At 39.7% G+C, this 16348-nt stretch overlaps 1 protein-coding gene across 1 annotated transcript; it reads right to left on the reverse strand.

Moving 5' to 3' along the window:
- Nucleotides 1-8199: 8199 nt before the first annotated feature.
- On the reverse strand, nt 8200-14788 carry LOC308168061 (uncharacterized protein; the record flags this gene model as incomplete). Its single annotated transcript, XM_080542537.1, has 3 exons — nt 8200-8997; nt 14194-14429; nt 14776-14788. 3 exons carry the CDS (start codon nt 14786-14788, stop codon nt 8200-8202), a joined length of 1047 nt encoding a protein of 348 aa, XP_080398663.1.
- Nucleotides 14789-16348: the final 1560 nt, after the last annotated feature.

Raw genomic sequence — 16348 nt, forward strand, 5'->3', positions numbered from 1 at the left:
GATGAAGCAGCTTTTATTGCCTGCACAATGGGTCATCAAATAAACAAAACAATTGGCATGAATCTCTGGTCCGCCTGCAGCAGCTATTGTCCCTTCTGCTCAGGCTCACAACATTCACCACAACATACTACATACAATCAATGACATGTCAAAAGCACTCAAACACTATGTCAATCAGACACACAACATACAATTCAGAACAATACTTCATCCATTTCTAATATTTATCCTGCAGAACAGCACTCATACGCGAGTGGCGGAAAAAGGTACTACACGGAGGCCAGGCCTCCTGTTCCCACCCATTTTCAGTGATTTGGCCAATCACATATTGCCATGAAAACAATTGCATTACATTGACTTCTATGAGAAACCACTTTACGACAGGAGGCCTGGCCTCCGTGTAGTACCTTTTTCCGCCACACGCGTGTATGAGTGCTGTTCTGCAGGATAAATATTAGAAATGGATGAAGTATTGTTCTGAATTGTATGTTGTGTGTCTGATAAAAAATATAATTATTGCTTTTTTAAATCTCTCTCTCTTCTCTCAAATTATTGGGGAGGCCAGGCCTCCTCCACCTCTATGGAGGAGCCTCCACTGCTATATCTATATATCACTACATCTTATATATCACTACATCTTATATATCACTACATCTTATATATCATTACATCTTATATATCACTATATCTTATTTATCACTATATCTATATATCACTACATCTTATATATCACTACATCTTATATATCACTATATCTTATATATCACTACATCTTATATATCACTACATCTTATATATCACTACATCTTATATATCACTACATCTTATATATCACTACATCTTATATATCATTACATCTTATATATCACTCCAGTGGCGGCTGGCCGATAGAGGGCGCTGGGGCGCCGCCCCCACCTTCACTTCCTAGTTGCGATTTGTATTTTTTGTATTTTTTTTAAATAAACATTGTTTATTCGCAAAATGCGGCTGATATTCTGTCAGCGCCTATCAGCATACAATAAACATTTTTATCTCTGTGTGTGTAAAATTCACTGTTAAAATACATAGGGGGAGGACGCGGGGCGCCGGTCGATTGCAAGTCTATGCCAGGCCAAATACTTTTCGCTTACACGTGAGCTGTAGCAGCGCTCCAATTGGCTGTATCCTATTTCTCTGCCGGGTCGCAAAAAATTGCGCCGTGAATATCCGGTTGTATAGCAGAAAATGTGTGTGTGTGTGAGGACTTCCTGAGGACTTCCGACTTCCGTTTTTTTACAATGTAAGGAGGATTTATTTCTGTAAACAAATTGAACAAATGGATTAGAAGGAGGCATCTTTTGTTCCTAACTTGAGGATATTGCAACTGGACCTATTACCGAAGTCAAACTTATCTCGTTTGTGGACGAACGAACCAAACCAGAAATACAACATTGTGCGCGCGAGCATCAACGCCTACGTGGTGTTCAGGGACGACGAGGACGCGGTGAAGGCCTTGGAGAGGTACGCAGGAACCAGCTAGCTAGCTAACTAGCTAACTAACTGACTAACTGACTAGCTAGGTAGCTAACTAACTGACTAACTGACTGACTGACTAGCTAGGTAGCTAACTAACTAACTGACTGACTGACTAGCTAGGTAGCTAACTAACTAACTAACTAACTAACTGACTGACTGACTAGCTAGGTAGCTAACTAACTAGCTAGGTAGCGAACTAACTAACTAACTGACTGACTGACTAGCTCGGTAGCTAACTAACTAACTGACTAACTAACTAATATATAAGATGTAGTGATATATAAGATGTAGTGATATATAACATATAGTGATATATAAGATATAGTGATATATAAGATGTAGTGATATATAGATATAGTGATATATAAGATGTAGTGATATATAGATATAGTGATATATAAGATGTAGTGATATATAGATATAGTGATATATAAGATGTAGTGATATATAGATATAGTGATATATAAGATATAGTGATATATAAGATGTAGTGATATATAAGATGTAGTGACATATAAGATGTAGTGATATATAAGATGTAGTGATATATAGATACAGTGATATATAAGATGTAGTGATATATAAGATATAGTGATATATAAGATGTAGTGATATACAAGATATAGTGATATATAAGATGTAGTGATATATAAGATGTAGTGAATATGCATGGCATGGGTACAGTAAGGTGCAGGTGGATAAATGTGATACATGTAGTGACATACTTACACCAGTAGAGGGCGGTGGTGTAATACAGTTGAATACAGAGAGGAGGTTGGGTCAGGACACTGGAGTAGTTTATACACACGGGGAACACTGCTTTGGTTGAGAGGAGATTCACCACCCTTCTCTCTCAACCTCTCTTGCACGTATGCACACTTACACACACACACGCACACACACACACACACACACACACACACACACACACACACACACACACACACACACACACACACACACACACACACCTCCATGTAATATACATATACACACACCCCTTTCTTCTTCCTACACACTGTTATCTCTCTCTCTCTCTCTCTCTCTCTCTCTCTCTCACACACACACACACACACACACACACACACACACACACACACACACACACACACACACACACACACACACACACACAAAAAAATGACCAAGCTACATGCAAATTAACCAGCACCATAATTAATGAGTTTAGTAGTATGACATAGATGTGTACGAAATTCCAACATGAAAAACATGGCTGTTACATGCCACTCAATATTCAGCATTTCTAGCCATTTTTAAATGTGTCCGACTGACACGAAAATTGTTACAGGATATGATTTTACAGTCCCTGCAAAGTAGTTCATTAATATCATATGTACCATAAATTATGACATACGCAAATAGGGCTATGTCAGTCATTGTTAGTCTAATCAATCTCAATGTTAGTGTGCTTTGTGACAGTGCCATAACAGAGATGTGTAGCAAAATTGAGGCTAACTCTTGCGCCCTTAATTGCCGCTTGCAGCTATAAAAAGAACATGTTTTTTTCCACTGAAATGGGTGATCAGTCTCACCTCACAGGAAGGCTAATGAGGTCATAGTTCTGAGTTAAAGTCACACTTCTATAACCTGAAAGCACCCTGTAACTCAGCTATCTGTGGCCTCTTTTCCACTAAGGCAATTTGACTGCCGGGTTCAAAGCCTAATAAGCCTAATATCGAACCAGTTCTTTCGACAGGATAACATGTATTTAATAACCATCCCTCGGCCAGGAAAATTGGTTCCAGAATGTCACCAACACCTGGACCAACACTTCTGGCTGGTCTAGAATGGCACCAACACACCTGGACCAACACACCTGGCTGGTCTAGAATGGCACCAACACACCTGGCTGGTCTAGAATGGCACCAACACACCTGGCTGGTCTAGAATGGCACCAACACACCTGGCTGGTCTAGAATGGCACCAACACCTGGACCAACACAGCTGGCTGGTCTAGAACCAAGTACCATTTACGCCAGAGGCCGGGGGCGGGATTATCGTGACCAAAGACCTAATCTATCTAACCCACACCTATCCAAAACATTCAGAATCTATTAAGTGTAGACATAAGGGTCTAGGAGTTGACTGGCTCACCTTACCAGCCTGTCCACCACACATCCTTCCACCCATGTATCTACTGCCCCATGTTTTTTTTTTTTTTTTTTACTTTTCTGGGAGCTACGCTTCTTTTTCTAATTTTTCATTATTATATTGCAGACTGAGTCTTGAGTGTAACATATGTTTCTATCTCCACGGTTCTGTTCACTCACGTGAATGCTCTGGGCTATGGTTCCTGGGGTTGATGGGCCGTTCTTGAATGGCTTGTTTTTCGTTTTTAATCATACCCACAGTCGAGCCCCAACATTTTTAATGTATTTTTGTGAAGATAATTTTTCATGCAAATAAATGTATAACTATTGGTAGCTTATATAGACCTCCATCTTCACCTGCTGAGTCATTCAAGTGCTTAATCTCCACTATCAATTAAATTTCCTGCAGAAGCAAGAGCCTACTCGTATCACATCTCGAACACAATCCCTGCTTGACTGGATACTTGTTTCACACCCCGATGGGCTGGTGTTATGTCCGACTGCTTCAGTGATCACTCAGTTATCTACTGTGTCTGGAAAATCAAATTGCCTAAACTGCCACCTAAACTAATCAAAATCAGACAATAGAAACTGAATTCAGAATTATTTATTAATGATTTGATCAATATTAAGTGGGACAGATTCCAATTAATACCAAATGTGCAAGATGCCTGGGACTTTCTTTACTGAGTTCACTGATGTGGTGGACAAACATGCACCTTGGAAAACTGTCAGAGTCAAAGGTAAACATCTCCCTTGGGTCAGCCCTGATCTTATCAGTCTCTTCAGACAAAGGGACAAAGCATGGTCAACTTTCCGTAAGACAAGGGATAATGCTAACTGGGAAGTATATAGGCAGCTGAGAAATTTGAGCAAGACCAAAACCAGGAATTCAAAATCCAATTACTATAACAATTCGCTTACTTCTGATTTCAGGAACCCCAAGCAATTCTACAAAATTAAATCTATTACTAATACCGCAAAATTAAATCTATTACTAATACCGCTGAAAAGCACTCTATCAATCAAATACGAGTTGCCAATACTATACTACATGACTCTGTATCTATCGCCCAAGCTTTCAATCAGCATTTTTCCTCTGTCGGCTCTTCTTCATTGTCTGAGTCTTACCTAGCTACTGGCTCTCCTAATAATCTCACCCTGCCACAGTTCTAATAATCTCACCCTGCCACAGTTCTAATAATCTCACCCTGCCACAGTTCCTTTTCTTTTAGAAAAATGTTGCCAACAGAAGTTCTGAATACTATTAATGATTTAAGTGTGAACAGTTGTCCTGGACTTGATGGCATTGAAAATAGGTTTATTAAGCTAGCCTCCAATATTCTTATGTACCCACTTGCTGATTTATTCAACCTCTCACTAGCTACCTGTGAGTTACCTGTTATCTGGAAAAGTGCTCGTATTACACCACTCCACAAGGGTGGAGATGTACTTGATTGCAACAATTACAGACCTATATCCATTATCTGCTCTACTGCCAAAGTTTTCGAAAAATTAATTTATAATCAGCTTGCATACTACCTTAGTTATAATAATATTTTATCACCATTTCAATCTGGCTTCAGGCCTAATCACTCCACAACTACAGCCCTACTTAAATTCACTAACGATGTCTTCTCTGCTGCAAATAACGGGGAACTCACAGGGGCTATCTTCATAGATCTAACAAAAGCTTTCGATCTTGTTGACCGCTATCTGCTCTTAGATAAACTTCATGCAATTGGCCTGTCTGACAATGTACTCCTGTGGTTTAATTCAAACTTTCATAACAGAAAGCAGTGTGTGTTATTGAATGGAAATGTCTCTGATTTTGCAATTCAACAGAGAGGTGTGCCTCAGGGCTCTACATTGGGACCACTTCTCTTCTCTATTTTTGTTAATAATTTACCATCAATTTTCAATAACTGCTGTGCTCAACTTTATGCTGACGACACTGTCATATACACATCTAAACCGGACATACTACAAATTCAAACTTCTCTTCAGTCTGACTTCAACATCCTACAAGACTGGCTCTTACATAAAACATTACTACTCAATAAATCTTAGACTATGATCTTTGGAACTAGACAGAAACTCAAATCTACACCCGGTTCTTGTGTAATATCCTGTAATGATGGCACTACTCTACATAAAGTTGACAATATTAAATATCTCGGTGTATGGCTTGATTCCAATCTTTCATTCAAATCACACATTGACTATACCTTGCGAAAAGTACATTTTGGAATCAATACCCTATATCAATCACGCAATTGTTTCCCACCCAATGTTCGCAAAAAACTTCATTCACCGTCATTTTTCCACTAATTGATTATTGTGATGTTGTTTATCAAACCGCAGCTAAAACGGATCTTGTCCCGCTTAACACAGCCTATAACAGAATCTGCAGATTTGTCCTTTTCTCACTCATCATTGCAACATGTATCAGTCACTCAAATTTCCATCTCCTTATGTAAGAAGACAGATGCACTGGCTTCAATTTATATTTAAATGCATTCATCTAAACCATCCCCCCTATTTACAACAGTATCTGGTTCCTTTTACAGCTATCCATCATTCTAGGCATTCATCTCAGTTTAATTTCACCACACCCTACCTTACAAAATCAGTTGGTAAACGAGCATTTAACTTCAAAGCTCCAGCTGATTGGAATAATTTACCGGTTCACATCAGATCCATCACATCTTTTGTTAGTTTTAAGCATGCACTGTCTTCTTACCTTTTGACTGATTGTTCGTGTTTCCTTTGAAGTTGTCACCACTTACATGTATACCTATTTAATTTTATTGTAAAGTGTAGTATGTATATTGTTGTATGTAGATCCGCCTTCCCTTGTTCTGTTATTCATTTTGGTCGTGTTATGGTTGTGATGTTCTCAATGTTTTCAACTGGCAATGTGTGTTGTTGTTTGTCTCCTGTTTGTCGGTGTTTTGTCGTGTGTGTGTCTTTTATTGTTTATCCTGTTATGTAATATGTAATGATTATATATTATGCAATATGTATTATTATATCTGTATTGTATTGTATTATACATCATTATTGTATTATGATGTATTATGCTTTATGTGTTGTAACTTAGGACCCCCTCGAAAACGAGATGGCTCATCTCAAGGGGTTTTATCCTAATAAAATAAATTGACAACAATGTATCAATGTAGTGGGATTAAACAAGCTAGCTTTTCTATTGAGACTGTCATGCACTACTGAAGCCACTGTAATGCCATCACTTTATTAGTTTAGTATTACTTATTTTACTTCACTTTATTATTGTGATTTTGTATCCTGATGCTGCAATGCCAATGATGAGGAACCAAAGCCAAATGGTTTGACTCTTGTGTACTTGTACATTGGGATCTAATAAAAGCGATTCTGATCTGCATTGGTAAATCTGGTCACGTTTGTCTATATAAGCCTGGATTTTCCTTTAGCGACGTTGTTGGAATACCCCCCTGGTCACACTTGTCTGCCCTGCACACAGCTGCTGGCAGATGAGAGGTAGTAGATAGACAGCTGGTGGACAAATCAAACCATCAAATCAAACCATGTTCGCATGTCTCTCTCTCTCTCTCTCTCTCTCTCTCTCTCTCTCTCTCTCTCTCTCTCTCTCTCTCTCTCTCTCTCTCTCTCTCTCTCTCTCTCTCTCTCTCTCTCTCTCTCTCTCTCTCTCTCTCTCTCTCTCTCTCTCTCTCTCTCTCTCTCTCTCTCTCTCTCTCTCTCTCTCTCTCATTTATTTAACCCATCATTTCAGTGATGCAGTGTATGTACAGTAGACATAGGAGACATACTTGTTTTAAATGATTTATTTAATCATGCACAAATGATCAAATCAATAACACAGAAGATATTGAATCAATTATGCAGTAGGCTCCAGTTCAGTCGAGGGTTCATCAAACAGTTATGTGGTGAATGTAGCTGGTCAGAAATAGCGTCTGAAACTTCACACCATTATCAGACTCCTCTAAAAACAGGAGTAGGGCTCCCACACGTTCAATTTGGTCACAGTGGAGACTGGTTTCCAATGACACACCGTAAACAGACCTCTTTCACCTTTAAAAAGAAGCTACACAGGTGGTAGCTAACGATCCGTGGCCCAATTTGGGCTCCACTCTGTATGCGTGTCTCTAATTTCCCCAGTAGGATAGCCACAACTGCAACTGATATAAGCAGAGGGAACAAGAACAGAACAAAGGGGAGGGGGGGGGTCAGACGTCTATTTTGCATGAAAGTGGCTGTGTTCCAAAACGGTTTCTCGACACTCTATCCAGAGCGTATATCAACAAGGTAGAGGAGGCAAGAGGAGCATTTTGGAACACAGCCACTGAGTGCCAAGACAGGACGTCTTAAGAGCGGGAGATCAAGTAGGGTGTGTTCTGGTTGGTCGGCCCTGACGTGGTTGAAGTGAGTGAGAATACATATCAATTATTAAACCAGGTTCTCCCCATAACAGAGTTATTTTTAAAGCTCTCCACGCCCAACCCTGTCTGCCCCCCCCCCCCCCCCAAGCAAACACCTTGTATACCTCACCACAAAAAAAGAACAAAAAGAACAATCATTTTGCTGAGTTCTCCTGTGACTCCGCCTCGTCCCTGCTCTTCTCCCATTGGTTCGTCTTCCGGTTGCGCTGGGCCATGACGGTGGCCATGACGATGGTGGCCATGACGGTCACGGTGATGACAAGCATGGTGGCCGTCTCCACCAGGCACAGCTGAGCGTCCACCTGCGCCAGGGAGACCCCCGACAGCCTGGGGGGCTCGTGGCAGGTGATGTTCCCGTAGTCGTCCACGTGCAGATGTCTCACCCGGAGGATCTTGCCGAAGAAGCGGTGCAGCTCGCAGTCGCAGGCCCAGGGGTTGAGTGACAGCTGCAGGTGAGTGCTGCCTCCCCCGGCGGCTGTGCGCAGGTTCAGGAACACCTTGAACTTGACGCGCGCCAGCCGGTTCCCCTCCAGCCCCAGCAGGGTGAGCCTGCGTAAAGGGGAGAGCGCCTCTGTGTCGACCTGGGAGATGTTGTTGTGGCTCAGGAGGAGGACCTCCAGGTTCTGTTGCCTGGTCAGCAGCCCCTCCCTCAGGGCGCTCAGCCGGTTCCCCCGCAGGTCCAGGTGGCGCAGGTGGAACAGGCCCCGGAAGACCCCCGGGTCCACGGCCCAGAGGCGGTTGTGGCTGAGGTCCAGTTTCCTCAGGTTCTCGAAGCGCTCCAGGCTGGGCCCGGCGGCCAGGTGGCCCAGCAGGTTGTGACCCAGACGCAGCTCCAGGAGGGAGGGCAGGCTCTGGGAGAGGTCCGGGGGGAGCCGCCGCAGCTGGTTGTGGCTCAGGTCCAACCTCTCCAGAAACGACAGGGAGGACAGAGCCTGAGGAACAAGAGGGTATTAGCCTACTATAAGTAGTAGAACCGATGGTTCTCAAGCCTAACCCTTAGGGCAGGAGCCTATCTCCTGTTTCCGTAGCGTGAGGCAGCTTGATGTACAGGTACAACCCCCTGGACATGACGCTGGCAGGGTCTTACCCCCAATCCAACCCTTAATGCTGAGGGCCAAGGAGGGAGGCATCGAGTACCATTTTTATAGTCGGACTCGGCCGGGGATCGAACTCACGACCTCCCAATCTCAGGGCGGACACTGACTTGATAAGTAAACTTATCATGAGATAAGCCCTCGCAAAATAACATGTATGCAAGGAGAGTAAGGCAATAGTGCAACATACTACTAAACATGGAACTGGATGATGCATTTCAACAGATTAAATAAATAAGAAAAAGAAAAAGAAAAGGCAGACAATTACCACTCCACCTTTGTCATTGCCCAGAGTACAACGAAATTTGTTTTTTGCTCTAGGCACAGCGTCAGCCATAGTCAGCGCCCCTGGAGCAATTAGGGTTTAAGCGCCTTGCTCAAGGGCACAACGGCAGTAGTAGGCACCTTCGATATGATGCCAGCAACCCTCCAGGCACCAGCACTCTCCTGAGGCGGGGATCGAACCAGAGACTTTCAAATTGCTAGCTGGCCTCTCTAAACCCTAGGCTACCTGCCGCCCCTATGTGACATGAACAGTGACATGAACATGTGACTAGTACACTATGTAACTAGTATTCTGTGTGACTAGTACACTATCTGACTAGTACACTGTGTGACTAGTATGTAGTAGTGTAGTATAGTATGTAGTGTAGTAGTGTAGTATGTAGTGTAGTGTAGAATGTAGTGTAGTAGTGTAGTTGTATAGTATAGTATGTAGTGTAGTATAGTATGTAGTGTAGTGTAGTATGTAGTGTAGTGTAGTATGTAGTGTAGTAGTATAGTATGTAGTGTAGTTGTATAGTATGTAGTGTAGTATAGTATGTAGTATAGTATAGTATGTAGTGTAGTATAGTATGTAGTGTAGTATAGTATGTAGTATAGTATAGTATGTAGTGTAGTATAGTATGTAGTGTAGTATAGTATGTAGTATAGTATAGTATGTAGTGTAGTATAGTATGTAGTGTAGTATAGTATGTAGTATAGTATAGTATGTAGTGTAGTAGTATAGTATGTAGTATAGTATAGTATGTAGTGTAGTGTAGTATGTAGTGTAGTAGTATAGTATGTAGTGTAGTATAGTATGTAGTGTAGTGTAGTATGTAGTGTAGTAGTATAGTATGTAGTGTAGTAGTGTAGTATAGTATGTAGTGTAGTATAGTATCAAAGACCATCAAAGAACATATCCAATTCAAAGTGCTCATCCTCACATACAAAGCCCTCCATACTGGCCCCCCCTTACCTGACTGACCTCCTTCTCCCCCACCGCCCTACCTGTACCCTCCGATCCTCATCTATTGTTCCCCTCACTGTCCCACCCTCAAAACTCAAAGGCTTCGGTCACTGTGCCTTTTCACGAGCTGCACACCGGAACAGTGGAACTCTCTCCCTCAACCACTCCGAGACTCACCCTCACTCCTCACTTTTAAATCCTACTTCAAAACCTACCTGTTCTCCTATGCTTACAGCCTCCCCTACCCTTAGCCATCTCCCCTAACCCTGCCACCCTCCCCCCCCCCCCCCCTGACATGCATATAGCCTCCCCAACCCTAACCATCTCCCCTGTCCCTCCCCTGCCCCCTCCCTGTTCGCTAACTCCCTGTTCTATGTGCCCATGTTATCTGTTGCTTGTTGTTTCTGTGTTTTCTCCCATATTGTCAGTGTCTTTGAGCTTCGGGAAAAGCGCTAGTGTAGTATAGTATAGTATGTAGTGTAATGTAGTAGTATAGTATGTAGTGTAGTATGTAGTGTAGTATAGTATGTAGTGTAGTGTAGTATGTAGTGTAGTAGTGTAGTATAGTATGTAGTATAGTATGTAGTGTAGTGTAGTATGTAGTGTAGTAGTGTAGTATAGTATGTAGTATAGTATGTAGTGTAGTGTAGTATGTAGTGTAGTAGTATAGTATGTAGTGTAGTATGTAGTGTAGTATGTAGTGTAGTATGTAGTATAGTATGTAGTATAGTATGTAGTGTAGTATGTAGTATAGTATAGTAGTATAGTATGTAGTGTAGTATAGTAGTGTAGTATGTAGTGTAGTATAGTATGTAGTATAGTGTAGTATAGTATGTAGTGTAGTAGTATAGTATGTAGTATAGTATGTAGTATAGTATAGTATGTAGTGTAGTATAGTATGTAGTGTAGTATAGTATGTAGTGTAGTAGTATAGTATGTAGTGTAGTATAGTATGTAGTGTAGTATAGTATGTAGTGTAGTAGTATAGTATGTAGTATAGTATAGTATGTAGTGTAGTAGTATAGTATGTAGTGTAGTATAGTATGTAGTGTAGTATAGTATGTAGTGTAGTATAGTATGTAGTGTAGTAGTATAGTATGTAGTATAGTATAGTATGTAGTATAGTATAGTATGTAGTATAGTATGTAGTGTAGTAGTATAGTATGTAGTATAGTATAGTATGTAGTATAGTAGTATAGTATAGTATGTAGTATAGTATGTAGTATAGTATGTAGTATAGTATAGTATGTAGTATAGTATAGTATGTAGTGTAGTAGTATAGTATGTAGTGTAGTGTAGTATATAGTATAGTATAGTATGTAGTGTAGTATATAGTATGTAGTATAGTATAGTATGTAGTATAGTATAGTATGTAGTATAGTATAGTATGTAGTGTAGTATATAGTATGTAGTATAGTATAGTATGTAGTATAGTATAGTATGTAGTGTAGTATAGTATGTAGTATAGTATAGTATGTAGTGTAGTAGTATAGTATGTAGTATAGTATGTAGTGTAGTATATAGTATGTAGTATAGTATGTAGTATAGTATGTAGTGTAGTATATAGTATGTAGTATAGTATAGTATGTAGTATAGTATAGTATGTAGTGTAGTATAGTATGTAGTGTAGTGTAGTATGTAGTGTAGTAGTATAGTATGTAGTATAGTATGTAGTATAGTATAGTATGTAGTATAGTATAGTATGTAGTGTAGTATGTAGTGTAGTATAGTATAGTATGTAGTGTAGTAGTATAGTGTAGTGTAGTAGTATAGTATGTAGTATAGTAGTATAGTATGTAGTGTAGTATAGTATAGTATGTAGTGTAGTAGTGTAGTATAGTATGTAGTATAGTATAGTATGTAGTGTAGTATAGTATGTAGTGTAGTGTAGTATGTAGTGTAGTAGTATAGTATGTAGTATAGTATAGTATGTAGTATAGTATAGTATGTAGTATAGTATAGTATGTAGTGTAGTGTAGTATGTAGTGTAGTAGTATAGTATGTAGTATAGTATAGTATGTAGTGTAGTTGTATAGTATGTAGTGTAGTTGTATAGTATGTAGTGTAGTTGTATAGTATGTAGTATAGTATAGTATGTAGTGTAGTAGTGTAGTATAGTATGTAGTATAGTATAGTATGTAGTGTAGTGTAGTATAGTATGTAGTATAGTATAGTATGTAGTGTAGTATAGTATGTAGTGTAGTGTAGTATGTAGTGTAGTAGTATAGTATGTAGTATAGTATAGTATGTAGTATAGTATAGTATGTAGTATAGTATAGTATGTAGTATAGTATAGTATGTAGTGTAGTATGGTATGTAGTGTAGTAGTATAGTATGTAGTGTAGTTGTATAGTATGTAGTGTAGTTGTATAGTATGTAGTGTAGTTGTATAGTATGTAGTATAGTATGTAGTGTAGTATGTAGTGTAGTATAGTATAGTATGTAGTGTAGTAGTATAGTATGTAGTGTAGTGTAGTATGTAGTATAGTATGTAGTGTAGTAGTATAGTATGTAGTGTAGTATAGTATGTAGTATAGTATGTAGTGTAGTAGTATGTAGTGTAGTATAGTATAGTATGTAGTGTAGTATAGTATGTAGTGTAGTATAGTATGTAGTATAGTATAGTATGTAGTATAGTATAGTATGTAGTATAGTATAGTATGTAGTGTAGTAGTATAGTATGTAGTATAGTATAGTATGTAGTGTAGTGTAGTATATAGTGTAGTAGTATAGTATGTAGTGTAGTGTAGTATGTAGTGTAGTATAGTATGTAGTGTAGTGTAGTATATAGTGTAGTAGTATAGTATGTAGTGTAGTAGTATAGTATGTAGTGTAGTAGTATAGTATATAGTATAGTTGTATAGTATAGTATGTAGTGTAGTGTAGTATGTAGTGTAGTAGTATAGTATGTAGTATAGTATGTAGTGTAGTAGTATGGTATGTAGTGTAGTAGTATAGTATGTAGTGTAGTAGTATAGTATGTAGTGTAGTAGTATAGTATGTAGTGTAGTAGTATAGTATGTAGTGTAGTGTAGTATGTAGTGTAGTAGTATAGTATGTAGTGTAGTATATAGTGTAGTAGTATAGTATGTAGTATAGTAGTATAGTATGTAGTGTAGTGTAGTATGTAGTATAGTTGTATAGTATGTAGTATAGTATAGTATGTAGTGTAGTAGTATAGTATGTAGTATAGTGTAGTATATAGTGTAGTAGTAGTATAGTATGTAGTGTAGTAGTATAGTATGTAGTATAGTGTAGTAGTAGTATAGTATGTAGTGTAGTAGTATGGTATGTAGTATAGTGTAGTATATAGTGTAGTAGTATAGTATGTAGTGTAGTAGTATAGTATAGTATATAGTGTAGTATAGTATATAGTGTAGTAGTGTAGTATAGTATGTAGTATAGTATAGTATGTAGTATAGTATGTAGTGTAGTATAGTATAGTATATAGTGTAGTAGTATAGTATGTAGTGTAGTAGTATAGTATATAGTGTAGTAGTATGGTATGTAGTATAGTGTAGTATATAGTGTAGTAGTATGGTATGTAGTGTAGTATAGTATATAGTGTAGTAGTGTAGTATAGTATGTAGTATAGTATAGTATGTAGTATAGTATGTAGTATAGTAGTATAGTATATAGTGTAGTAGTATAGTATGTAGTGTAGTAGTATGGTATGTAGTGTAGTAGTATAGTATGTAGTGTAGTAGTATAGTATGTAGTGTAGTTGTATAGTATGTAGTGTAGTAGTATAGTATGTAGTATAGTGTAGTATATAGTGTAGTAGTATGGTATGTAGTGGTTACCTGGGGCTGGAGAGCCTGCATGCTGCTGTTGGCCAGTAGCAGGACTCTCAGAGACCAGAGGCCAGGGAAGGAGAGGCTGCGTAGCTCCGTCAGCTCGTTCCCACTCAGGTCCAGCAGCCAGGTGCCGTGGGGGACGCTGGGGGGCACCTGGGACAGGCCGCGGGCCTTACAGTCCACCAGGTCAGAGGCCTCGTAGCACAGGCAGTGGGAGGGACAGAGCCTGGAGCCCCGGGCCACTGAGACGGAGAGAAGGAGATGGAGAGAGAGCACCGTGACAGCAAGCACGGCCATAGACAGGCCGCTGTGTGGTCCCACGTGTGAGTCTGGAGGTGGAGGAGGGGGTTTTTGGGGTCAGTCTCGGTAGCAGGCGTAGGAGTGGGCGTGGGTCCGGGTTAGCTTCATCTGGATCGCCAAAATGTTGTTTATCTGTTCACTGTTGAGGAGGAAAAAAAGTAGATTGAAGAAGAAAAGTAATTGAAGTAGCATGAGTAGAAACAAAGGTGTTCATTTTTCTTCGTTTACTGAGCTCTCTCTCTGCTTGGTATTACGGGAACGAACCAGCTCATATGTACACTGTCTCACTGTCTCTGCGCATACCACACTCCTGATTAAATAAAGTAAGCCTAAACAGATTATCTATCCAATCAGTAAGCCTAAACAGATTATCACCCAGCTTCAGCATGAGAACAGATCCAGTCAATTGGATGATTCCCCAAAATAAGGATTGGGATTTGGTCACAAAATAACGAGTTATCTAATGTGGTCCGTGTTTGATGAGATTAAAGACCTTTGTCTGTGGGACATTCTGCTCATCATTAAGGCTTGATTCGACATCATTAAGAGCTGGAACAGTTGTATTAAAAACCAGACATATATCCTGAGTACATTCATGTCTATAAATTGTAACCTTTCATTGAAGATAAACTTCTTTGCAAACATCTTCTGTATTGATGAGCAAATTAAAACACAAAAGGTGAATGTTGTCATTAATTACAAGATACCGTACACACGCCTACCTTAATGAAACCCCATCTCTCCACTTCAGTTCACAAATCTGTGCCCTCCGGAATTCTTCACTCTCACTCCCGGTACAAACAGTGGTGGGAACGTTCATCTGATCACACAATACCTGCAGAGCTCCCCTCCCCGCGAAGATGCCTACTTCAACTGCCTCGTCACAGTATGTATAATGACATTAGCGACAGTTCTTGGATGTAGTCGCTAGATGACGGGTGACAGGTTGGCAAGCGGTATGAGGGGAAACAAGAACCCTCGTTCATTTGAATTATTCATTCAACGTGGAGGTGATTAAGGGAGACAATGGGCAGCCCTGAAATCAAATACATTTTTCATGCCAAGGGGGTAAATAACCGGAAAATTACAGTTTGGCCTACATGAGAGAGAATGCGTTTCAGATATGTCTGTGATAGCCTATTATCTATCTTATCTTACTAACAACACCCGGAAAAAGTCTAAATGTTCTTTGCCAGGCCACTAGTCAGGTGTGTAATAGGTGAGACTACCTGGCTGGCCAGGGAACAATGGATGCAAATTAGCCTTCATGGCTAAACCTGGCGCATTTATAGAAACTCGGATTACCATCTCTGTGGAAGAAATTCAATGAAATAAATTGACCAGGAAGCCTGGAAGCAGGCAGACATTTGCTCTATTCCCCCATTACTGGAATGAAGTGAAGTGAACTGGGACAACTTCCTGTCTGGTTCCATGCTAGTGACTGGGTTCTACGGTTGGCAGGCTTGCTCAATACATTGTGACATGACCAGTATTACTTATTGTGCTTCAAATTAATGAGCATACAGTCAAATATATAATCATTACTAACAAATTAAATATTTTAAACCAACACAATATCCGTAAGAGTGTAACCTGATACTCCTCAAGTGACTTAAATCCGTCAGATCACTGCAATGGTAGAACATCTTGTTTTGAAAACACTGTTTTCATAGTATAGACAGCAAACTATAATCCACACAGCCCTATGCACCACAAAATATTGTCATAAGAGGCCCTAAATAATGAACATGAACAACAATTATAAAGACCGGGTTATTTCAAGGTTATTTCACCTTGAAGTCTTCGGCTCCGAACAAGCCTCCCACAAAGGTATTAAAATTAGTATTACAGTCAGAATTTT

The sequence above is a fragment of the Nansenia antarctica genome (genome assembly GCF_963989245.1).
Source record: "Nansenia antarctica genome assembly, chromosome: 11".
NCBI lineage: Eukaryota > Metazoa > Chordata > Actinopteri > Argentiniformes > Microstomatidae > Nansenia > Nansenia antarctica.